This window comes from Molothrus ater, chromosome 3, assembly GCF_012460135.2.
Source record: "Molothrus ater isolate BHLD 08-10-18 breed brown headed cowbird chromosome 3, BPBGC_Mater_1.1, whole genome shotgun sequence".
NCBI classification, from domain to species: domain Eukaryota; kingdom Metazoa; phylum Chordata; class Aves; order Passeriformes; family Icteridae; genus Molothrus; species Molothrus ater.
In genome coordinates, this window is record NC_050480.2 from 84,576,281 (window position 1) to 84,602,639 (window position 26,359).

Here is a 26,359-nt window from a genome sequence, read left to right on the forward strand (position 1 = left end):
ACTGTTTTTTATGCCTTTTGTTTCATGTACATCATGGTTTTACATAGATTCACATCTGATTCTTCAGGGAACAAACTACTACTTAATTTTTTATTCCTATTTTTCTATCATTGTGGATACTTCCTTGTGATGAGCTATTAGATGTCACTAAAGTAAAAATATGAGATAATAAAAATGACTTTTTTCTGTTTGAATAATCTAAAATCTAAGGCTGATACTTTAATTCAGTTTCTGTTCCACTGAGAGATAAAGGAATTTTGCTATATGCTTCAGGATTTTTAATAACTAAAAAAAAATCTCTTACTTCACTCTCAGTTGAACCATCATTTTTAAGGGTACCTTTGCTTTGTGTCTTACTGGGTGCAGTTTCACAAGGTGACAAATCTCTCAAATTCTAAATTTGAAACTGCAGCTAAGAAGAACTTCTAATTTTTAAGAATGCACAGTATTGTTCCACTTTTCATTGGACATGAAATTTTCTTGCACTATGAATCAAAGCTCATGACCCTTTCTCTTTGTTCTTTCATAATGACGAGATAATTCTTTCTTGATATGTAACAATACTATGTTCTTTGTTTTTCCCCTTATTTAACATAATAAGTCCTTGTGAAAACCTGAGATGAAAACTTGTTCTGTTTTAAGCCAATAGATTTTTGGTAGGGAGTCAGATAGGTGTTCATCCCATTATTCTACTTCTGTGAAATAGGATGTTACAAACAAGCTTAGATTTTTCCTTCATTACAAGTATGTGGCTCACAATATTTCCAAGAGGTATACAGGTGCATTAGCTGGCAGAACTTTTTCCCAAACACAGCAGGAATTCATGCGTTACAAACCTTTGTTATGTGTTACAGTTCCCTTTGTTGAGTCCCTTGAGAGCTGGAGGCAATGCATAAATATAAGCAATGAGAAGTTAATAACTTGTCCAACCTCATGTGCTTAAGACATTCTGGTTCTTTAGAGAGGTAATATTTAATTCTACTCTTGCATTAAGACTGTGCGCTGTTGAATTATGAGTGGGTCTTGGGTCTTCGAAGAGACAGGAGCCATTGTTGGTTGTTGTGAAGTTGTTTATTGCATGAATACATCAGCCTCGAAGGCGCAGAGTTGAGAGTATCCAAGTCTGTGCTACAAGCATTCTGGCATAGAAGTCCCAATGTTCCAAGCAGAAGCAGCAGAAGGAGCTTGGAACAGTCCCAATGTTCCCAGCAGAAGCAGTAGCAGCTAGCAGAAGTTACTACCACCTCCTTTTCATCCCAATACAGGGGGATTTTATTCATAAATCATCCAATCAACTAAAAACACGATTCTAAAGCATTCTTCCTACACCTATCTGAGCTTAATTCTAACGTGTGGAAGTAGTGTCAGTTCGTACACAAAATCTACACACGTAGTTCTAGCTGTTCATGCAAATCTGTTCTATCTGTTCTATCTAGAAATGCAAGCAATGTTCTGCTATGTTTTCATTATGTCTGGAGCTAAGTTAATTTTCTGAAAAGTAACACTACTGAACTTTAGCCCTGAACTAGGCTTCAGGGCTTTTTACTAGCTAACACAGTCCCTTAAGGCACTTAAGATATATTTCTACTTAAAACTGAAACTTACGCTCCTACTTCATGTCTGTGGGGTTTAATATATTCCAGTTTCTCTAAAGGTTCCAATTCAATCACTGCCTTCCTTTCTCTCTCTGAGGGACTCAGAGAGGCTTCTATTTCATGCATTCTAACGGTACTCTTCCTAAAAATTTTCAGTTTGTGTTAATCAAATAATAGCAACTAAAGCCCTGAGATGGATATGTATGATTTACTTATAATTATACACAGGAGAGGTATGTGTTTATCTAGTATAAATAATGTTCACACTAGTGAGCCTTACTGAGGGTATCTAGTAGACTCCTAGGGGCATATAAGTCAGCTCAGTGAAATCCTCTGAATTTATCTGGGATTTCACAAACATGAATATGATGTCTATTATTCATGGCCCACTTAGAACAATTTAGGATACTGAAAGAACCAGTCAAGATACTGAAAGAACAAAATCCAAATAATGCCTCAGGAATGTATAACTAATCTGGACATGACTTCAGCTGATAATAGGAATTTTCCATTATTGATCTCTAATGTAATATAAACACTATAAAGCTTTATGTACCAGCACTCTGCAGCTATTTATATTGTAATCTAGAATAAAATAATTGATTTCAGGAGGAAAAATCATGGAGTGAAGATCTAGCTAAAATTTCAGCAGAACAAAAAATACACGATGAAAATAAATTTCAGTATATAGCAGTTCCCCGCTCTTTGTATGAATTTTAATCAAAGTCATGTATAAGGAAAATTATCTTACATATTATAAAGAGCATCTGAGGTTTGAGACGTGCTGCTTCTGAGGATTAGTCTTCTGCAAGTAAATTCTGGGAAAAATAATAGAGCACAACACATGAACAGACTGTGAAGAGTGAGAACTTGTATTTGTGATATTATTGTGGTGGCAGGCTTATGGATACTTGTTCTATTGGAACTTTTAAATATGTCCAAACTTTATTCTAATCGTCTTGCCTACAAAGTCATTCATCCAGACTGCATTAAAAAAAGCAGGCTTCTGTTAATTTCTGGTGAATCTTTGGCCTTGTGTGGGGAAGAGAAGTTTTTCTGCCCTTACCAAACACAACTGCCTCCTCAATTTCTGCTATCAGTACACTTAAAGAATGGAAATGGGTGATTCTGGCCTTAGTAGCATTACAGGCTTGCCTACAATTTCTATATACTCAAACAATGGTGGCTACCGATCCACTGAAACTTTGAGTCTAAATAAGTGACCAGCTTTTCAGAGATGCTGGTTAATCAATATTTTTATGCTTAGGATTTTCTGCAGAGCTCATGCATTAGTTAAAGTTTCTAGGTGAAGATATTTTCTGATTTAATTTAAAGTACATCATGTCTCTCTACACAAGTCTGAGTACCATTGTGGCAGGCATGACAGAAAGGGGACACTCAGGTTTTCTAGGTAAGGATCTCATGGGAAGGAATGTGATTGAATTTAGTTTGTGTGCTTCTCATAAGCACTACATGCTTAGCTGATTATGCAATTTACTGCTGTAAGATTTAGTAGCTTGTGTCTTGCACATGCTTTGTTATTGGAATGTGTGTCATGTTTTGTACCTGCTTATGAAACTCAGCTGATAGGTGAGAACACTGATTCCTTTGCAGATGTTTGAGTGTCAGCTCCAAAATCCATTTAAGCTGTAGAATAATGAACATTCATAGATATTCAGATCTTTTAAATACAGTTCTGCTGCATTGATTACAATAAATTTGTATGTGATTGGCCTTAGGGAGTTAAAAATCAAAAATAATCCAATCAGTTATTTAAAAGGATGACATGAGAAAGCCCCTTGGCTAGCATAAAGCATCCTGTTCACTTTTTGCTCTGGTTTCACTAGGTAATCAGATTAATGTGCATTAATCATGGGTCACCACCTCTCACTTTTGAGAGGTTTAAATTTAATTTAATTCAATGCTCAACAGGCATGGCCTTGAACATCAAAGTTTGGTGTATATTTATTGCAGTTTTCAGATTAAATTGAAATCTGTTTTTTTAAATTTGGAAGAAAAATTGAGTAAACTGGCATTTGACCTGAACAGCAAGCAAAACTTATTAAAAATGAAACAAGGTCCTACCCTGCATTCATTATAGGGTATGACAGGTTTTCATGTTAGTATTTCTAAATGTGAGTAACATTTTTGTCTCTCAGTGTATTAAAAAGAATAGTGATAGGAATTTTGTGTTTGGCACTGCATAGTGTATTACTAGACCTCATGTTCTCTAAAAGTCACTGATAAAATAATTTTAGAGAAATGCAACTTACTCTCTGTAGAGTTTTCATGGCATCCAAAGCACTATAGTTCTGAACAAAACTGGCATAAATATTAGTTTGTGTCCCTGGCTGGCAGAGAACTGCACTAGGATGAAGGTTGTTCTAGCAGCACAATAATGTGTCTGATGGGTCTTCTCTTCCAGATGTGCTGCTAAAGGATTCCAAGTGGACACAGCTGTATTTTGGAGAAGGCCAGGCAGCTCTTTCCTTTACTCATCTGAACAAAGATGATGAAGGTTTATACACCCTGCGCATGGTTTCAAGAGGTGGAATCAGTGAATGCAGTGCATACCTGTTTGTAAGAGGTAAACTTTTAATCTGGTTCTTGAGGAGAAATTAAAAAACATTATGTGGTTTAGTTTTATGAAAAAATCCCATGTAATAACTGAAGTATGAAAGAAATTTAGCCCTGTGGAATTTCATAGTAATTTCATTTGTATTTAGTAGTCTGTACTAAAAATCAGTCACCTTACATGAATGGGGAGCTTCAAGAGGAGCATGCTCCTGAGGACATTTTGTTTCCTGGAGAACTAGAGAAACCATACTTGTGAAGAAACAACTTATTTCTTTATTTTTCACCTCCTTTCCTGGTAGGAAATAAACATCTTTGCATACAATCAGTTCTCAATGTAATGGTTTTGGCTTTAGAGATTGGACATTGGGAATGAGCCTTGTTGGGCATTCTTGTATCTTGTGCCTGGTCTTAGGGATACGTGCAGGAGAAAGCAAAAGAAATATTCCCACCACTATACCAGTCATAGTCATGTCATTAACCAGAGAAAAGAAACAAAGTAAGAAACTAGCTGACTGAAGAAATACAGTTTTCACAAAAGACATAGATAAAAGGAGGTAAATGTTTTAAAATAGAATAAAGGTCAGAATTTTTCATCACATTTCCATGCACAGCTCTCAGTGAAGTAAAAATTAACTTCTACATGTACCTGTGAGCAGAATTTAGTATTTAGTTTTATATTTTTTATTTGAAAGATAAAAATATTTCTGGTAGAGCAGTTCTTTCACTCTCTTAAATACATTGGACAATATCCTTGATATGGGCGAACTGGAACATCCCCACTGAGGCCACTGTAGCTCTATTAATTTTAAACCTTGTTCTTCTTGGAAACATATTAGAATATATGTGCCTTGTGGGAGTGTCATCCAGACAGTTTGTGTGGGGTACAGGTAGTGAATGTCTTTTTCAGAGGTCTGAAATCCAACTTCCTCACAGGAGTAGTGCAAGGGCTTCATCAGCTTTGCAGTATGTCTTGAACAAGCCACTCTGGCATCCTGATCTCATTAGGAAAATGAGATCAATTTGCTAAAGCTATTTCTGTCCAGGTTACATTCCACAAAAGACATTATTCAGGTGAAAAACACCCACTAATATATAAAAAACTTTCTTAGAAGTTTTTGTTGTAGTGATGGGTAAATCTTAGGCATCTCTCTTGTCTATTTTACACTATATGTGATGCCTTTGCATGCCCAGGACCCTGGCCTTGTGCTATGTCCTCTGGAGTCCCTAGTGTTGTCTGTTGGCCATTCTCTTGCCTTTTTTCATGAAGGCTGTGATCTGATACTGAGCATGAACTACTTCACAACTGATTGGGTTTAGACTCTATAAATTTAGACTCTCTGCAGGGTATTTTTTTGTTATAGAAATCTTCCTTTGAAGGGAGAGAATTTTACCTGTTAAGAGATTTCATTAGGAGTTGTGGGTCCAGATTAGTCAATATCTCTCAGAATGAAGCCGCAAAAGGGTGTCTTAAAGGTGGTATTTAGGACTCTAAATAAAACATAGCATTATAAATATTCCAGGAGTTTGCAAATTTTTCATTCTTTAAGAGATTTTTTCCTAATCTGCATGTTTTTTATTGAGTACTTTGGTCTGATTGGTAACACACTGAGTCACAGCTTTCAGTGTGACAGAGCATCAAAAACACATGGGTGGGTTAAGCTTTTAATTCTCATGAAAAACAAGACGTGTTTGGTTTCTAAAAAGCTTTTCTGTTCTCAAAAATATCCTTGAACATTTTGTCTGTATAAAAATATAGACAATATGGTTCTGAATCATTATTGCAGTGAATTAGTACATCATGAAATGTTTCGGCTTCCATTCATATAAACAAGTAGCACAATGAACTGCAAGTATTCCCTTTGACTTTTTGATGTATATCAGAAGGGTTGGAGTCAAAACCAATTTATTTTAATTTGTGGTCCAGATGCTGATGCATTGATCGCAGGAGCACCAGGGGCACCAATGGATGTTAAATGCCATGATGCTAACAGAGACTATGTTATTGTTACCTGGAAACCACCGAATACAACCAGTGAGAGCCCTGTTATTGGATATTTTGTTGACAAGTATGTAAATCTTAAGATTTATTTGATTTTGTTAATTGCCAGAAATATGTTTATACTGAAGAGAAAAAATACCATTATATCTTTTCAATGTGTGTGTTCTTTGGACATATTTTTACAGACACTTGGCACTGGAATTCAGTTACACACTGTGTTAAATTACAAGATTGTTCCCTGGCAAACTTTTGGCCCAGATGATTTAGTACTTTCACAGGCAATTCTGGGCATAGTCTGGGAATTAACAGGGGCTTGAGGCCATTCCAAGTAATATTTGCAGGCAGACACATTTTATCATATGCTTAAAACATTCAATAGTATGGATGTGGGCACATCAGAGAATGAGCCCTGACAGTATTTAATTTATAAAAGCTAGAGTCCATGGGCATCTTGAATTAGATTTAGCCTCTTTAATCTCTATACTGCAAAAGCTGAAACCTAGGAGTTATTACATTATGTTTTTATTTCTTTCTTAAATGTAGTACATCAGGAGTTCAAGGCCTGGACTCCTGGGAGTTGGCAGTTTAAGTCAGACTGGCAGGCTTCTGTCCTTCAGTGAGCTTTGCACTTTGCTGGGGTTTCAGCTCAGTGCAGGCAGCTGGTGAGCAGGGGATCCAAGCGCTGATTTCTATGTTTTGTTCTTTGACTGAAGTGAATGCTTGCTCCTTGTAGCCAGAGCAGATCATCTGATCCTTAGTGTCTGAATCTGTCAGTCAGCAAAGCCTTACTGAAATGATTTCATAATGTACACTGCTGTGCACTTAAAAGCAACATTTGCAGCTCATTGCTATTTGCTTCCCTGTCATTTGGTGTAATTCAAAGATAACTGTCTGGGAATAACTGGAAAAATAGAGGTTTATGAATGGCAGTCAGTATGAGGAAATTAACTTGAGACCTGGGGACTCTATGATCTATATCCAATTTATGCAGTACATAGATCATAGGAGTATTTCACCTAATTGTGTATAATCTAGTCAGATGTGCCATTTGACACGTTGCTTGTATCACTGCAGTGCCAAGGAGCTCTTGATCATGACATGACTTTTTTCTGGTACAGTCAGGGCAACAGAGAGTCTTCTACACAAAAGTTTATATTAGTAGGACACAAACTGTATATGTACACACAAAGGAGTCAGTATGATAATATCACTCTTCTTCTTGATGACTCCTATACTCTGTGGCCCAGTCATTTTGGGAGGGAAAGACACAAAAGTTTACTTGAAAATATGACAAAGAAGAAATTAAAATCATTAGGTGAATCTTGCAAATTCATCATGTTCTGTGGAGATGAATATTAAAAATGAAAGTGAATAATTTATTCTTTACATGGCAAGGAAAAGAACCAAACAGAAGGGAAGCAGATAGATTTGAAAAGGCCAAAAACCATGGAAGAAAAATGACCTTTGCATTATGAAAAAAATATGAACAGAGTGGGGATTGGATCTCTGACCAGAGAAGAGTGTATAAAGTGTGTGACTTTCATTAATGAGGTATATGGTTTAGCTCCTCAGCCTAGCAAAGGTGACTTCTGTGGTTCTGACTTGGTGTGGGTAGCATGGGGTGTATTTAATGTGAGATGATACTAACAAAGGCTGTCTTCTGCTATTCCAAGATGTGAAGTAGGTCTGGAGAACTGGGTCCAGTGCAATGATGCTCCTGTAAAAGTCTGCAAGTATCCTGTGACTGGTCTTCAAGAGGGACGGTCTTACATATTCCGTGTGAGGGCAGTGAACAGTGCTGGCATTAGCCGGCCTTCTCGAGCCTCCGAACCAGTTGCAGCGCTTGACCCCCTTGACCTGGAGAGAACACAAAGTAGGTTATTCAAGGCTTCTCAAAATAAAAAAAAAAAAAGATTCTGTTTGCCCAGTTAACCTAAGGAGAAGAGTTTATTTCTTCCTTTGATTGAATATCTCACTACAGACTGCAAAGTAGCATTATGAGAGCTTCTTCATGAATAGAGCAAGCCAGCTTACCCTGGGGAGTAGTTTTATTGATTTAGCCTTGTCCTAAACCCCTGTGCAGATTCTGTATATCATGTACTTGCACACCTTCTGTTTCATGTCCTCCTTTTGGTCAGAGGGGAATTAAAGTAATTAGGAATACCTTAAAGCGCTGCCCCAGTGTTGCCTGTAAAATCTGAGCTGAATATACTCAGATTTCCTTTACATGTGTTTTATGCATGTGTGTATGCTTTATGATTAATTCCTATAACAAAAGTGAACTTCATGACACAATTGATTACTAATCTGCCTCAAATCCATCTACTGTGACTATGGCTCTTGCTTTTTAGCACATCTTTGAATAGTACTGTCTTATCCAGCCCTGTTTTCCTATGAAAGTGAATAAACCAGTATATGACTTCAAGTTGACTCTATATGGGGAAAGATTTTATTACAACATTATAGAAACAGAGCTATACAGGCTTTTGAACACATGACAAACAATAATTTGCAAAATTTGTAAATATATTCAACTAGTTTGAGAAACTAATTGAATATTTTGATTGACAGTTGTTCATGTGGATGAAGGGAGAAAGATTGTGATCAGTAAGGATGACCTTGAAGGTAAGTAGCACTTCTGCAATTTCACTACATCTGCTTATTCTCCAGTAATTTTGCATCATAGCTAGAAACATAAATTGAAAAGAAATCCATCTAGTGATAAAGTCTCTATATTAAGAAATAAAGCTACATTATGACTTGCAAGGCTGAAAGAACACAAGTGAGGAGTGAGGTCTAAAAAGATGGAGAACATCACACTCAACAGCAAAACTTTTATATGTCAACAACATTTTCTCACCTTTTTGCTTTTACTAGTGCTAAGCTGACTTAAATGGCTGAACATTTGATTCCCCATTTGATTGCCCATATTTCCCCTCTTTCTAGCTTTCTGGGAGCTAAGTATAGTTTTTTTTTTAGACTGATTTTGACTATTTGAGCAAGTTATTGCCATTCTCATAAAAACTTGCACAATTCATCTCAATTCTTTAAATAATATATATCTACATGAATATGGAGGTTTTTCTTAAGGTTAAAATTATAGACTAAGTAATGTTTTTCCTCAGGAGAATTGGAGAGATCCCTGAAACTTTTGAGATAAAGTTTGAATTTTTTCTGGTTTTGGTTGTTTCTCTATGGAATGATTAGGCTTTTATACTAGAATAACGACCTTCTTTACACTTAAACTGCTAAAATTATTAACTACATTGGATCAAAATGAAAAAAAAAGTGTCTGAGAACAAATGTAGTTTGAAGGAGAATCAGACATTAAATGGCTTTTCCAGTGCATGGACAGGACAGATGAAGTTCCTCTATTTTTATAATAGTACCCTAAATTAATTGATATGGGTATTACAGGATCAGAGGCACATCACAATATCAGATTGTAATTGTCTTGTTTGGCTTCACAGATCATTCTTCTGCTCTCAGGATTAGAATGATCAGGTCCAGTAAATGGCCACTCTGGAATAGTCATATATAATGATATTTGTATTTCTGTCACATGAATATTCATATTTAATAGAGTATGAATATTGAAATATCGTTTTTTATGTAGATCACTACTTTCATCTGCAAGATTGGAGACTATTTCTGAAAGAGCAATCTTACAGATCACAATGGTTTTCCTTTTTAGTGCAGGCTGATATCCCTTTCTGGCAACCATTCTGTACCACCATGTTATATCATTACAAAGTATGGAAGCTTTTGTTTTTTCAAGAATGGAAGAAAACATGTTGAGATTTTGTTACCTGAAATCGCTTGGAAACCTTTTGTCTTAATGCTGTGAAGGATTATTTTAATTATCTTGAGTATATGTCATCAATTTCATCTTAAACTCAGCTGATTCATGTATTTTCTGAGAGAAAAAAATAGATTTGTAGGAAATCAAATATAGAAAGCATTGTGAGAAATAAATTTTCATTGGATATATCAGTTTGCTTTAAAAAAGGTTTGGTTGTGATTTGGAACTATATATGATGAAATAGTATTAGTGTACATTTTGAGTCTGGTTCATTCTACAGATATGTCTAATAGTTTAAAATATCACTGCCATGATTTAGAGATTATTACTGAAATATTTTTCTCTTTTTTAAAGATAAACATTTAGAGGATATATGCTCCTTTCTTAGCCTGAGAAGTAGAAAAAACTACCTTCAAAGAACAAAGATTTTTTTATTTTTCTATCACAAGCCACAAAGAAAAAATTTTTAGGTGCCTGCTGAGTTGCTACTTCTGACCTACTACCAAGTCGAACATTCTTCAGGGCTGTGTAGCTGTGCCTGTGTAGAGGTCCATCACAGGACCATCACAGGTCACTCTCCCATCTGGTGCTGTTTTACCCCATTGTAATCCCTTGGTTAGCAGAACCAGCTTTTTCTCATGTTGCAGTCAGTGAGCAGGACCATGAAAGGCTGAGCTGAATTCTTCCTACCTGGCCCAGGGTAGGCAAGTTGGCTCTAACAGTGCTGGTGACTCTGCAGAGTGAGTGGGGAGAGGGGTTTGATCAGACACAATGTGTGGTAGAGCTGTCAGAGGGCTGGTGACATATTTTTATGTCTCTGATTCACAGATTTTAGAAATGCTTTAGACTATACAGCTGATAATGCCATTATGTTATAGGATATATAGCTAATAGGTTCTGCTCCTTTTCCTGCTTTTCTCTTTGTTTTAAAGCTTCTTTTCTGATTGTACTTCTCTTCCAGCTATTTTTTTTAAATTCTAATTTCTCATAATAACTCTTTTGACTTCTGTCTTTGATCAAAAAATGTTGGCATATAGTGAGTAGGGTTTTACTAGGAGATTGAAATAATTCAAATGTGATCAAAGGAAAAAGTGTGACAAATGCACTAGAGTTTCAGGGAGCACATTTGACCTTTACTGAAAGAGTAAGTAACTAGCTATTAATACTGAAGTTTTATTTATCAAAATCTAATTGAAGTGATCAGGTGAACTGCACAGATGATATCACAGCCCCTAATAGCTGAGCATTGCAGTGCAGGGTGGAAGTTGAATCAGAAAGATGAGCTGTACCCTGAATGCTGACCCAGGAGTTAATCTGCTGTTTAACACTTGCTACATTTATTAATCTTACAGGGGATGTTCAGATTCCAAGCCCTCCCACCAATGTACATGCTTCAGAAATCAGCAAAACATATGTTGTACTGAGCTGGGATCCACCTGTTCCCCGTGGCAGGGAGCCACTGACGTATTTCATTGAGAAGGTACTGCACTGTACAGTGGTGTTCTCTTGAAAGGTGCTTTATTGCTGTGTGCTGTTACACTCAAACCATTTTCAGATCTGCAGAATGAGCAATAAAACTGTGGTCTTCCAGGATTTGGAAGTGGGATATTAGAGAAGCATGGATAATCAAATGTCTTACTGCAAGTTTTAATGAGCATTGAAATTCAAGGACCAGAGAAAAGGATTCCCCTATGCTATTTGCTTACTGCTGTCTAAATGGGAACAAATAATTATGTATGCAGGAGTTAAAAAAGAAAATATGTAAAAGAAACATCCATAGTTTTCACAATCAGGCACAATTGTAAGTTTTCAATCTCTGTAAAAAAGGGAAGTTTCTGTTAGTTTTGTGATAGAACAAGGAATAAACAGTAACTCATAATTTGATCCTCACTTATTTGCAGGCTAATGGCAGCATCTACTATACACTGACATTTCCAATTTATCTCCTGTAAGGTCAGCAAAGAGGCAGATGCCTGTCTCAAGTTCACTGGTCCCTGGTACTCTTCATGGCTGCCTTCCTCCTCCCTTTGAATTGAAAGGGGACTTCAGTGTTCACAGTAGGAGAGGTTTGTTCTTCATCCACCTAAGTGAATAAAATTTAAATAAATCTCTCCCTGAACCATGTTTCTAAATTATAGTGGGTTGGAGCAACTTGTTTCAGAATTTTCCTTGTAGGTAAAATGGGCCTCATACCTGACCTCTAAAACACAGGTCAGGCTATACTTAGTTTTTATGAATTATGCCTCTAGCACATGCACCCTCTTACCAGTCCACATACACTAAACCTCTTCATAAAACTGCCACATGTTCAATTTGCACCATGAATATTGTAACAGCCTTTTCTCAGGCCCTTACTATGCCGGTTTTTTTCTTTGCACATCTAAAATTCTGCACATTCCTCCACAATTTATTCCTCAGCTGTCCTGTTCATGACACTCCTCTTTTTGCAGCCCTCCAGCTTGTCTTTTCCCTCTCAGACACACAAAAACCCCTTCCACTTTAAAAGAACTCCATAGGCCATTTCTACACTCTTCATCATCATTTCTTGCTGGATGTTGAACAAATTGATGCAAAGTGAACACCACTCACTAGTTAAATTTTCCAGCAAGCATGACCATTTCTCCCATTCTGCCATATGGATTCAAAAGAAGTAACGAAAATTTTCATAGAAATAAGTATCTAGTTTTTCTTTCTATGCAATAAAATACAATCCTTTCTTGCATTTATTCCCACTTACATATATCTTTGCTTATCTATAAATTTCAAGGATATTGTTATAAGGATTTTGAACTAGCTCTTGTCATGGAAACACCTTATTAGTTCCAGAATATGCAGAAAAGCCCAGATAAAAAGCTCAGAGGTAGATTTCCATTGAGTGGACACCTACACCTGGCTGGATGAATTTCATTCTAAGAATGAATTGGAAAAGATAGATTATCTGCTTATTTTTTACAAATAAATTTATATAGCTCCAGAAACAGTACACAGCAGTGACAATGATGGAAAAAAGTGTCTCATTTATAAATCAGATTTACAGAAGGAAAGTGAGAATGGGGACAGAAAGGCTATTATTAGAAAAAAGAGCTTCATTGTACTGATTAATACCTGAATCTAAAATACTTTTGCAAAAATAACTGATATCTATGAACAGCTTAGTCAGTTCATAGGTGAATGTTTGTTTTTTGCTTTCCACTGTCATCTGTTAATTTACAACAGTTTCTAACTATTTTATTTTAAATAAAGAAGATTCCATCCTGAAGAATAAAAATGTATTTGTAAAGCTTTCAAAAGACACAAAATAGAAATGAATTTTCTATGTTCTCTTTAAATACTTTTTTAACAGATAAATCATATCAAACCACAGAACAAAATGAGATGCTGATTCTTTATAAAAAGAAGAAATTTATGTTTTTCATGGCAAGAAGTAAAATATATGGCAAAATAATATTTATTTCATATTTTACAGCTTTTTATTACGAAGAAAATTGATGTTATATTTCTTTGTTTTTTTGTTGAGAACACTAGGCGGGTTCAGTACCTATGAGAAAGATTTTGATGAAGAGACTCCAGCTGTTTACATTATTATTATTATTATCATTATTATTATTATTATTATTATTATTATTAGTCTATTGTAGGTGTCATTATATACAGGGTAGTTTCCAAGCACCCATGAAACACTGTTCCTCCTCTAAGAAATTCACGGAGTCTATCAGATTTTGCTCCAAGACTTTCTGTTCCAAAATTTTATAAACAAAATTTCTATGCACCTATCTACGTGCCAAGGAAATTTTCTTCAATCTATTTATTAGGCACTTGGGTTTTACTGAAATTTCTGAAAGATTCCATGACTAATTTTTGGTCAAACAGTTTATGTGGGAAATCGAATGGACAGCAGGCTTCTCTCAGAGTACTGATTTTCTGGCTCTCCTCCATGTGCAGTTCTGGTGATGATAAGCTCAGCTGCTGCCCTGAGAATACACAAAAGTAATTACCTTATTTGATGAATGTTTTTAGGGGACATGACCTTTCTCAACAGAATAAATAAAGTTGTGAGTAAAGTAGCATTTCCCTCCCTACCCTTCTGCAGAGTTTGGATTAGGGCTCGTTCACTTGACTTCAAACCTTTAGGTGTTCATGTGAGTTTTTCAGGACATGTAAGTAATTCTTTGGGGCCAATCACAGTTGACAGTCACAGCCCTAAAAGAAGGCTGGATGTGTGTACAAGTGTGCATGTATTGAAGTCAAGACAGGCAAGGAGACAGTGAGCTATTCAGATCTTTTTGTAGAGTAATGGAATGCACCAGCAATGAGAATTTGCATATGTTTAAGTCAGGCATTTGAGAGTGATCCTTCTCTCATAGCTCTTAAATAAATTCATGACAGGATGCAGTACAGCAATATGTTCAATTTTTGACAGTTCACAGAAATGATTCATGGCTTTTTTGTTGTTTTTTGTAGTCCATGGTTGGCAGTGGAAGTTGGCAAAGAGTCAATGCACAGGTTGCAGTAAAATCTCCTCGCTATGCAGTGTTTGACCTTGCAGAAGGAAAACCATATGTTTTCCGAGTGTTGTCAGCAAATAAAAATGGCATCAGTGATCCATCTGAAATCACAGAACCTATTCAACCACAAGATACTATTGGTAAGGTATTAATTGCAAGACATTAATATTAAAAAATAATAGATATTTTGCAAACTGGAAATAGAAAACTCTCATTAGACTATAACTATAATAATAGTAGTTGACTTAATTTGTGTTCAGTTCTGTGAAGGATTTAAAAAAGACCAAGATGCTAAATTTTAGAGACGTCCCTGAATTTTCCTAGTGATCACAAGCCTTGCTACTGAAAACAATAATCAGTATAATTATTTTTTTGCTACAGTTTCATCTAGATAAGGTAGCCTTTCATTTCTTTCTTAGTATTCTGAGTTGCAAATTGCTGCCAGTGCACTATTCCTCTGTCATACAGATGAGTAGATTTCAGGGAAAGATACAACTACATATTCAGTGGTGATTTTCCAAATGAAAATGAAGTGTTTATCTTGGGGTTACATTCAAAAAACACAAATGAAAATTTAGGGAGTGGCTATTAATCTTGTTTTTGAAATATTTGTTTTGTTTTTGCAGTTTTACAGAAGCCACACACAACAGCTTGATGTATTAATAACTGTCACCTTAAGTGCACATATCTTACTAGTACACTTTCTAGTAATATACAAAATATTTACAGTATCTGATATACCATAGTTAAAAATATAGTCCCTACTTTCAGCTTGATCTGTGACTACATGACAAAGAAAAGCATCTTTTGCTTTCATATATTCTTGATTTGATGTCTCATTAATACATATAAATTATTTAAACCATTCAACATTCCCCACGGTAGGGAAGAAAAACACTGTATTTATTGTACTTAGTACAGAAAATAAGCTATCCCTTAGGGGTTAACACAACACCTTCTGCATAACTCACAGCTTTAAATTAAGCAAAATGCAGAAGAATCTATTTTAAAGAGAAACTTCAGCACTATTTTCAGAGACAGAGTTTGCTACCTGAGCTAAAATACATCAGAAACACTTGGCTCCTTTTAGTTGCCCGCACTTAGTGTCATTTGATATTCTTAAGGGTGACAGGGACACCTTCATGGGGACAGAAATCATTACACAGTGACTGTTGGTACCTTATGAGCAGAAACTAAAGAATGGTTGGGACATCCTAGGCCATCCTGAATGATACTTAAAATCATGCAATTTAATTGAGTGGTAAAGGCATATTCAGTTTGAGGTTAAAATCTCAGTTTAGGAGTTTCCATGTAAGTATCTACAGGTGCAGTAGATGCTTCTGCTCTGACTGTGGCAACTGGAGCCTGGAATATAAGCTGGCTGATGATGTCATAAATTGCCCCATGTCACCCAGCTGTAGAATGTCTGTTTTGGGGTGAGAAGAATAATTTTCAGGACCCTACCCAGGACTGATGGAAGGTTCAGTTTAACTGGCCAAAGTGACATCCTTTTCAAATGCTTTCAGTTTGCCATTTCAGAGGACTGTAGGTGCTATCTCCCGAGTCATATGTGGCAACTCCATGAAGAAGGGACAGATGGTCCAAAATGGCCCTAAAATAATTTTTGTAACTGAGTTAAGCCCTAGCTCTTTGACTATAGTGGCAGCTCAAGAATATGTGCTTGTAGACACACATAAAAGCCTAAATGTAGGTACATTTATCAGACTGAATCCATTTGATCTTAGAAATTTATTTTATAAAGTATAGCAGTATGTAAGTATTAATTTTTATTTTAATATATAAAGACTAAGTGGAAAACATGCTGCCTTTCTTTTGTTTCATGCTGCTTACAGTTCTCTGCAGTATCAATCTGAGGAAACTAAAATATCTTCAAAAGGCGAGTACTGGGTGCTTGTCTGATGTGTTAGGCTGAGACCTTGCTTTAGTTTCTTGCATTGTGAAAGCTCAGACAGATATTTTATAGTGTACAGACTGTGTGCTTGTTCTTACTAAGATTTTTTTTCCATTTGGATCTCAATATTTTTGGTTCCATTTATGCACATTGATTTGTTTAGATCGGTGTAAACTGACAATGAACTTTCTTTGCATGTAAAGGAAACTGCATACTACAGTACATTGAGAGAACTATAGTCAACAGATTGGAGAAAGCTTTATCCTCTTTTTCTTGGTGATGTTGAAGTGATGCTGAGGTGGTGTTGAGGTTGGTCCTGGAGTACTGTTTCCCAGTTCTGGCTTCCTTAGTCAAGAGGGATGGTTGTAAAGTGGAGAGGTCCTCTGAATGGCAACCAAGATGACTGAGGGATTAGAGAATGTGAATGATTAGAGAGGTGTTTATTTAGTTTGAAGACTTACAAAGATGATGGTGCCAAACTTCTCAGCATTGTCAAATGACAAATAGAGGCAAGAGCCAAAAATTGTAGCCTAGTAAATTCATTCTAGACATAGTCTTTTAATGAGAGAGGTGCAAGGTGCAAGAGTGCAGTGCTGGAAAAGGTTGTGCAGGTAAGCTGTGAAATCTCCATTGTCAGAAGGTTTCAAGACTTGTACAAGTCTGTGACTGACACACTAGTTTAGTGTTGGTGAGGATCCCACTCTCAGTGATGGGGTAGAGGGACTAAATGATCCCCAGAGATCCCTTCCAACCAGTGTTCCTATGCTTCTATGATATTCATCTAGCTACTTTTAGATAAACTTTTGGCATTCATATATATACTTAAAGTTATCCTGAAAAGCTCATATTTTTGGAATTGGGGCTGTCATTAGTTAACTATAAGACAGTATTTCTTAATCCTCCTGATATCATATTCTATGGTTTATGTGCATTTCTTACTGGCACAGTAATGCTACAGAGACATAGGCTATACATCAATCTCTTATTTGAGAGAGAAATTAGTGAGTGAAGATTTTCATATCTGTATGCTTTTATCCATACTCATATTTGAAAATATGTGGTCCTATAATTGGCTATCATAAAACCTGTATAAAATCATATAGGTAAGGAGCCTCACAGAGCATTCTGACAAAAAAATAGAAAAAGTATATTTGTATGCTTTTTTATATACACATATATATAGGTATCCAGACTTAAAGAAATATATTAAAATACATATCATATAACAATATTAACATAGTAGGAGTAGTTACAGCTGTAGTGATTAATTATGATCAAATTATACATAGTTTCATCTAATTCAACTTTTATTTTTAGGTATTTTCTAATATGTATATGTTTTATTTCTTTTATTAGTTTTACCATCTGCACCTGGTCAGGTGGTGGCCACAAGGAATACAAAAACATCAGTTGTAGTTCAATGGGATAAACCAAAACATGAAGAGGATTTATATGGCTACTACATTGAGTATTCTGTGGTGGGATCAAATCGCTGGGAACCCAGTAACCATAAACCTATTAATTATAACAGGTATTGATAACATTCCTGTATTTTTTGGGAAGTTTGAAAACTGCAGGGTATTTTTAAGATAATTTATGTGCTAAGCCATAGGATTATAATTGAAGGAGAACGTTGAATGAATGGGAAGAAAAACAGTCTGCAGACTCCCAGAGCCAAGATTTCCAAATTGCAGAGAAATTCTCCTCAGCTTTTTATTTTTTTCATATATTTTTATATTCCATGACTTTAAGTTTTAAAAGCAAACTCTAGAGATATTATTCTGAGTGTCTTGGACATGAGTAAGAGCGAAATATGCCCTTTTAAAGTATGAGTTATGTTGTGGGGTAAACAGACCTGATGAGGAAGAGAATGAGAAAGGAGAGGGAGCTCTAAAGCTTTATCATAGTCCATGAATGACAGAGCAAAAGGTCAGGCCATTTCTGCTATAAATATGGTGGCAAAAGTGCTTTGGCAGCTGACATTATTGTGCAGGAAAGCCAAGTGTCCCGTTCCAGAAACATCAGAGCTCCCTGGTCTGTTACATCTCTGGATAAAGAACACTGGACCCTGTTTCTGTTTGAAACCCTCTGATTCCCTGGTCATGACACTAGTACTGTTTCAATTTCTGATGATTTCTTACTCCCTCCTGAAGATGTCAAATTCATTATGAGATTCTTCAAGCAATTTCCTCTGTGAAAATCATATTTATTTTTTTTGGAATCAATCACCAAATTCAAAGATTAGATTTTTAGTCTATATTTTCTATAACAAGCACATCATATTGTTTAGTGTATTATGTCAGTCATTAACTGAGTGACTTTGTATAATGATGAGTCCTTTTTTCAAGTAGTCAAGAAATTTGATCAAAAAAAAAAGTAGAGACTAGTTGTTGGTCAAAGGGGGTTGAGAAAGCACAAAAATAATAAAAAAAATTTATTTCTTCATACATGAACATATATAACAATAGGATAGCTCTGAGTATTTTATTTAGTACAGTAATTACCTAAGAAACTCAGGTCAAAACTGAAAACTATTCTTGAGAATGACTATAAAACTACAGTGAAAAATACAGTTCCTTCCCAGAATAGATTAGAATTTATCAAGACAAAGTTCAGAGGGAATATAATATATTTTATTTGACTTCACCTGCCAGATCAGTACTAACAATCTGATGAGTACTGCGATTTTTGCTACAGTGTCCCTTCCACTTACATTGTACTACATCATGCCTTTTATTGCAGTTTCCCTCTTGGAAATATTTTCCTTTGTGAAGCACTCATGAAGTTGAGCTTTTTAATTGATACAACAATATAATGTTACAGCATAGAATGATTTCTGTAAAATATACACTAATATGTGATGCTGTCTTTTTTAACCCAGGTTTGTTGTTCATGGTTTGGAAACTGGAGAGCAATATGTCTTCCGTGTGAAAGCTGTGAATGCTTTAGGATTGAGTGAAAACTCGCAGGAGTCGGAGGCTGTAACAGTGCAGGCAGCCCTTAGTAAGTGTGATTCTGTGCAACTCAGCTTCTTCTTTCCCAAATGAGTGACATATCTTCAGCAATCACCTTCTTTGGTCTGATTTACTATAATAATATACCTTGCAGCCATCATGCACGTCTGTTTAATGATGTCTATTCTCTGGCATGTGGCTGTTCTAGAGAAAAGACATTGTTTTATAAAAAAAGTTATTTATAAAGACTGTTAGAAATATTGGGTAAGATGAACTTTAATGGCCAGGTTGCCTTTTGCTCCTGGGCTGTATCAAAGACATTTAAGTACTGAGTAAGTTAGACAATTAGTTTCTGAGTGACTTGGAGTGGTGCAAAATATTTTAGCACGGTATCTACTCCAGTTAGAAGAGTTTCAGTAAGCTTTATTACTGTGTAACTGAAGCAAACAGAAAATCCCTTTGTTTGCTCCAGGTTGGAGCACAGTCTACCTCCTCTGGTGTCCCACAAACAAAATTTCTGTGCAAGGTCAGTCGTGCAGCCTTCAGTGGGAACGGTACATGTTGAGTGAAGGGTCAAATAAGTATTTGCAACAAAGAATACACAGGTCTGGGCTATCATGGTTCAATTTGAATTAAGGGACAGTGTCAGCTCCATACTGAAAAATTTTAAATCGGATCCATTTTCCCCAGCAGAGTGCCCTCAACCTTTTGGAGAAAACCAGTAGACATATTTGTGAGAAATAATTCTCTAAAAGATTTATAATTCAGTGTAGTCAATAGAAAGTAAATTTGTATATTACTGACAAAGTTACTCTATTTGACTTTTTTAGGAGGAAGTGTGTCTCATATGGGTAGGTGGTGCATGGACACTTGCACATCTATCACCACAATATTGTAAATGCACTTGCACCTATTTGTCACTGTGTGCTTTGCAGATGAGGGTTGCATGGGGTGTATCATCAAACACAGAGCACATGGATCTTACACACACTTAGGGGATGTGGACAGCTTTTATCCATTTTTTTAGCCTTTACAGGAATTTAGCAGGACTATTTATAGATGACCTAGCATTAGCATGGCCAGAATCTTTCTGTAGTATTACTTCAAGATTATTTACAGGTATTACTTTAAGATTATTTACAGGAATTTGCTACGGTCATTCTTATTTACCAAGAAGTGGCAGCAAACAAAAAGGCCACATTTTGTGACCTCTGAGTATAGCACCATGGCTGAAAAAAAGTATGAAAGGGCAGCTCTGCTGATTGCTAGTGGTTTTCATTGTGATCAGTAGTACAGCTACAAGATCAGGGATTGTACTCATGTATTCTCTTCTGAATGAGGTAAGTTACATTCTCTCAAGTTATACTGGTAGCTCAACTGAAGGTATCAGATCAGCTTTAGGGACAGGTGTTCAGCTGTACTGATTGAAGCACTCCAATGTCAAAAAGGGGTATCTTTGGGCAGACTTTCAAGTATGGATGACAAATGCAAAACTGCTTGCTTCAAGGGGTGCTTGCCAGTAGGAGGGGATTAAAAAGCTCAGAAAAAGGGTTTTCTTCATCCCTAGGAAGGTGCCTTGGTGACATTTCTGCTTCTGCTACAGAAGGGAGTAAACCCATGCAAGGAACTTCATGAAGGACATTACTTTTCTGCCTCAACATAGGCAGAAAAGTTAAGTTACTGAAAATCTAAATATCTTCTTTCTGGGTCAAAAAGCAGTCACAGTCTGAATAAAGCATATAATATCAGGACAGTACAGGAAAGCTGTGGTGGCCATAGATCAGTCAGTCACATGACTTAATTTCACTCAAATTTATAGACTTTTTTCTTTTTGTACTGGATGATTTTTACTGTATTCCATAACTACTTGAGCAGCTAATTTTTTTTTTCTCTTCCTAGGAAGAGGTCTTCTGACTTATTTAAATATTTTAGCATAATTTTTGGTTTGGAGACACTGGCATTACTATTTCCCTGGAAAGATCATCTATTCTTCCTTGCTACCTTCTGAGAGGGCAAAACATTAGACAGATGTTTTAAAACCTTCCATGTTTATGTCTGGTCATAAAATGAATGTTGGTTAGCAACTTTACAACTACTTTGCTCTCATTGTGCAGTTGAGAGCAGTATGCTGCAGAAAACAGAAGCAATATCAAAAATGCTAAGCAACTTCTACACTGCAGTGCTTTAGACTCTGTCCTAACTCTCAGGTTGCTTATTCCCTTGTAGCTTGTCCTTCATATCCTCATGGTATCACTCTTCTGAACTGTGATGGGCATTCAATGACCCTTGGCTGGAAAGCACCAACATACAGTGGAGGCTCACCAATCCTTGGTTATTATATAGATAAAAGGGAAGCTAACCATCAAAACTGGCATGAAGTCAACTCTTCCCTTATTACCCGGACGATTTATACGGTTAGTATTTTCTGCTCATTATATTTTTGCAGTTGAATTTTTTTTCTTCAGCTTTTTTAACAGAGAAATTCTTTAAATAATTACTTCAACAAAACTAGACACTTCCATTCGGAGTGCAGCAGCGTTACACCTGGGCTAAAAGATCATTGCCATCCCCTACTGTGAAATTCTAATACAAATAAGACCATTGAGATAACTAAATTTTGGAGGGAAAAGTGTGAAGCACATTTTTCACAAGGAATAAGAGGAGTGAGCCATAAGATGTTCCCCAAGCTATTTTCGTTAATGATCACTGTATACATCACCACTATAACAGCATACAGAGAAAGGATGGAAGCATTTAGCAGGACAGATAACTGCTCTCTGTAGGACTGAGGACTTGCAAACAAAATGGAGATGAGTTGAGAAAAAATATAACTGTCTCTGTTCTTACTCTCAAAATCTGCCTTCAGCTGAAAAAGCATGTTTATTAATGAACTCAGCATTATGTCTCGTCACCTCCTTCACAGAGTACAGTTTTGAAATAAATTACTTCTGCTTGCACTTGCAACTCATGTAATGTTTCTTAAAATAGGGAAATTTGGATGTGAACTTCCACAGAGAAAAGTTAGAGAGAATGGATATAGCAAGTAATCAATCAATGTGATGCTTTTTAAATTAAGTTAAACAATCAGATTTTACTCACAAATACTTAACATTTTATTTCTGCAAGTCAGCAAATTTCCTGTAAACCTTAGGACAGAAGTAAATCTTGCAGGTATTTGACACTTAAGTAGAAGATAATAATGCAGATGAGCTGAGGAAGAGCATTTCATGCACAGAAGGCAGGAAGCAATACTCAGATGCATGTGTGCTTATGACTGATTCTATGAGTGGCACCTCTGACATAGCAGATGGGCCATGGATAGTGAGAAATAAAAAAGGGCAGGTAGGATAGGCATGAAAGACCAATACTAAACAATGCTTTCCACATATTTTTATTTTTAATACATTTGTAAATAAATAAGTAATGTAAATTAGGGCTTACCACTGGGAATTTAACTAGGTATTTAAGTGTCAGTCCTGCCAGTAACTGTATTTGTGCCTAAAGATGCATCTTCGTACATTAGTTTGAATGGCTAGAATGTGAAATACTGATGGTAAACAAAACCAAGATAGCTTTTAGTAGCACAGAATATTTTATGATATACTGCAAACCGAGAATGCCTGAGATATTCAGTACACCACTGGGAAATCACTAAAGGTTTAATCTTCTCTGATAAAATAGTTCTATGGGAGCCCCACAAATATTCTTTCCCTTAATAACCTGGGATTTCAAAGTCATTTTTACAGACTGATCTATTTTTCTATCTTTTGGGTCAAACTATATAGCTCCTTGTCTTCAGGAAAGTATGTCTAGATTATTTTAGTGCCTGACTTTTCTGTGTTACCTTGTTTGCTTTGGTCTTGTATTTGATGCTACGCCATATGTTTGTTACCATCACATGTTTTTTATCATTAAAAAAATCACACCAAAATCATTTTTTATCTCACATTTTCAAAGACAACTATTTATTCATGAAAATCTAAAACTCTTTGGTATCTCCACTAGGAGTACTACTCTTAGCTGTCTCTCTTGAGACATATGATTAAATATAACTGTGGGAAAATTATTCAGAGGAATCAGGTGTAGAAGACTTGGTTTTTTGTATTTAGGTGTTCCGGAAGAAGAAGGATGCAAGAGGGCTGCTGCCGTGAGGTGTTCTGGGTCAAAATATTCATGCCTTTTAGTCCTCTACTTTGAGCTCAAAATCTGAGATGCTGGTATGGGGATGGGCTCATTAGATAAATAAGAGTTCATTTACCATGGATGTTTGCAGAGGATTATTATGGATTCTGCTCATCCCATTACCAGTGCTTACTTTCTCACTTTGTAATGGTAGGTAACATCAAGAGAAAGATTCATACAAGCCACAAAATACTACTGAGAGGCTCTTCCCTGGAGTTACATCAGAACATTGTGGAACTAATTGGATTGTTTTTTCTTTTCTTTTCCTATAATTTGCTTTTCTTCCTAGGTCAGTCCTTTGGACCTTTTAAAGCAAAATACAATTTTAACTCTTGCTTAAGTGAATGGCTTATGAACAGCCATTCACAAGCAATGCAAGAAGGTGTTTAATTTTAGAACACTCACCTGTAAGTATCTGCTAGTGGTCATTCATTGACTGGGCTCCTTGAATCTTTGCTCCAAACTCTTACAACTTTTCATGCACAAATATGAGTCCTGTTATGCCTAGGATTATATGACTGAAACGTGGACATATAATATAGAACTCTCCAGTGTGTTTGGTTTAAGAGTAAAGTCTTCAAATTAGACCCTTCAGCATAGCGGTAAGGCCTGATAATCAATTAACTAATGTTTATATCCAAGTATTTATTAAATGACTATAAATCATGGCTTTTGATATATTGAATTGTTTTCTCAAATGAAAAAAGGTAGAGGATTTGACTGAAGATGCCTTCTATGAATTCAAAGTTGCTGCTGCAAATCTGGTTGGAATAGGTCAACCTTCAGATCCCAGTGAGCATTTTAAGTGTAAAGCCTGGACTATGCCAGAACCTGGTAAGTATATTAGTTCTTCATGAATCTCAAAGTCCTTAAAACACAGCCATGGAGTTCCAGCTAAACTCTGCAGGATATATTTTGCTTAATTTCTTCCATAGTTCCTGTTGAGATTGCCCTTGCTTCCGAGATCTGTTAAAAGTTACCGCCACAACTCTAATGACGACATCTCTTTCCTGGGAAACAGATGACTTTTCCTTAGCTTGTTTAGTGTCCCTTTCTCTCCCTGCTCTTGCCAGCTCAGAAGAATGTTGAGCCTTTGGTCTATGCTTGTATCTCTATGACCTCTTCAAGCCCTACATGCTCCACCTCACACTGTACATATCTCTGCACCATAAATGCAGGCTGTTAAGAATATTCCTGGAGTTTCAGACTCCAAAACTACATTAGCTTTTGGTCATAAATAACAGGAGAGGGGTCTGTTTCTTCTGTTTCTTGATGTAGAGACAAGTGGCACAGCTAGTCTTATATTCTCCAATAGTGTGCCCATGTAGGTGTGCTGGATTGTACCTAAGTGTTACCTGAGAGATTATTATTAGCCAGGTGTTAAAAAAATGTGTTAACAAACCTACAGTAGTAGTGGCAGTGCACAAAATGGAAACCCTACTCCAAATAAGTATTTTTCAATGCTGAGTAGAGCACCTGTAACTCTAATTTCTGCAGGTCATTTGCCTGCTTACAAATCCCTCTCTTTTTGCCCTCTAAAACAAAAACAACACTATTAAGTTCCAAGTAGTTCCTTTATATGCCCATATTCTTTGCTGAAAAGGTGTTTGTCTTTATGTTTTCTAGTTAAATTCTTCAGAATTCAAAAATCTTACCAAATGGATTTAATGACATGAACAAAATGTCAATAACAAAGCGGTTAATCTCCTGACCTTAACTCACTTTAATTACATTTTCTTATAATCTTGTGATATTTAGTGTAAATGCATCATCATTTGAACAATTATTTTTTTAAAGAAATTAGCTACAGTTTATGCTCTCTACAGTTTTTTCAAAACAAAATTGAAATTATGCAGTGTGTAAAGAAGTGAAAATTATCCTTCATTTTAAATGACAGATAAAGAAATGAAATGAAATGTGTTTTCAGGAAATGGAAAGAGTGAAATTTTCATAATGAACAATCTGACCTTTTTAGTGTTTGGGTGATTACACTGTTCTCATTATGCTATGAGTTGAATAGACAGTATTGCTTTCCTCCTGCTTAAAAAAACCCACTACAAGCAAAGAACATTGCCCACCCTGCAAAAAAACCTCAAATCTCTGAACCTGTTAAATATTTCACAAGCCTTTTTTAAAATGTATTTTTAAACAATGGTTCAGCAATAATGAAAATAAATAATGAATAATGAAGAGCCTGACCCTCTTCCCAGACTTATTAAAGGTACTGAGGACTAGTGCAATGTGACTGCAATACACTCCCAGTGTCAACAAAATATTCTTCCACCTTTTGATATGGAAGGAAGGTTTCCTTAGAAAGGCCAAAACCTTTTGCAGGATTTCCAGCATAAGTGATGGATTCTTTGCCCAGAGTCCATAATTATTTCATCCTTCCACAGAATTTTAGTCTTAGGTGTCTCTGTGAGTTTCTGTGTGTTAGCAATGATAGTTAATGGATTATCTTACATTGCTTTAAATAAAGAATGTCTGGGGTCTCAGACTCCTCAAATAGAACATTTTTCCTTCTACTGTCTAGATTTCTAACAGCTCTATTTGACAGTGTATTTTTAATTATCTGTGGATATATGGACATTCAGATTGGGATTTTTAAAGATCCCTGAGGGAACACTTTAGGTTCCTTGAAAATGGCATTCTTTCCATGAGAAATCTAATATTTATCCTTATAAGGTCTGAAACAGGTATTTAATATGTTTATTTTCTGAAATGTGTTTATCCACTTTGGAGAAAAACTTTTCTAATTTTTTTTCTCTTCCCCAGTGTATTTGCTGAATTACATCCTTTACAAATTTTATGTTCATTCATCATTGTTTAATAT

At 35.9% G+C, this 26,359-nt stretch overlaps 1 protein-coding gene across 1 annotated transcript in view; it reads left to right on the plus strand.

Annotated features, from left to right (window-relative positions):
* Positions 1 to 26,359, plus strand: part of MYOM2 (myomesin 2) — a 77,248-nt gene that overhangs the window by 23,433 nt on the left and 27,456 nt on the right. The window contains exons 11-20 of the mRNA XM_036381051.2: positions 4,021 to 4,182; positions 6,097 to 6,238; positions 7,845 to 8,044; positions 8,743 to 8,796; positions 11,326 to 11,453; positions 14,435 to 14,618; positions 17,747 to 17,921; positions 19,272 to 19,393; positions 21,571 to 21,758; positions 24,234 to 24,360. Coding sequence (XP_036236944.1) covers positions 4,021 to 4,182; positions 6,097 to 6,238; positions 7,845 to 8,044; positions 8,743 to 8,796; positions 11,326 to 11,453; positions 14,435 to 14,618; positions 17,747 to 17,921; positions 19,272 to 19,393; positions 21,571 to 21,758; positions 24,234 to 24,360 — 1,482 coding nt within the window. The remainder of the gene's footprint in view (positions 1 to 4,020; positions 4,183 to 6,096; positions 6,239 to 7,844; positions 8,045 to 8,742; positions 8,797 to 11,325; positions 11,454 to 14,434; positions 14,619 to 17,746; positions 17,922 to 19,271; positions 19,394 to 21,570; positions 21,759 to 24,233; positions 24,361 to 26,359) is intronic.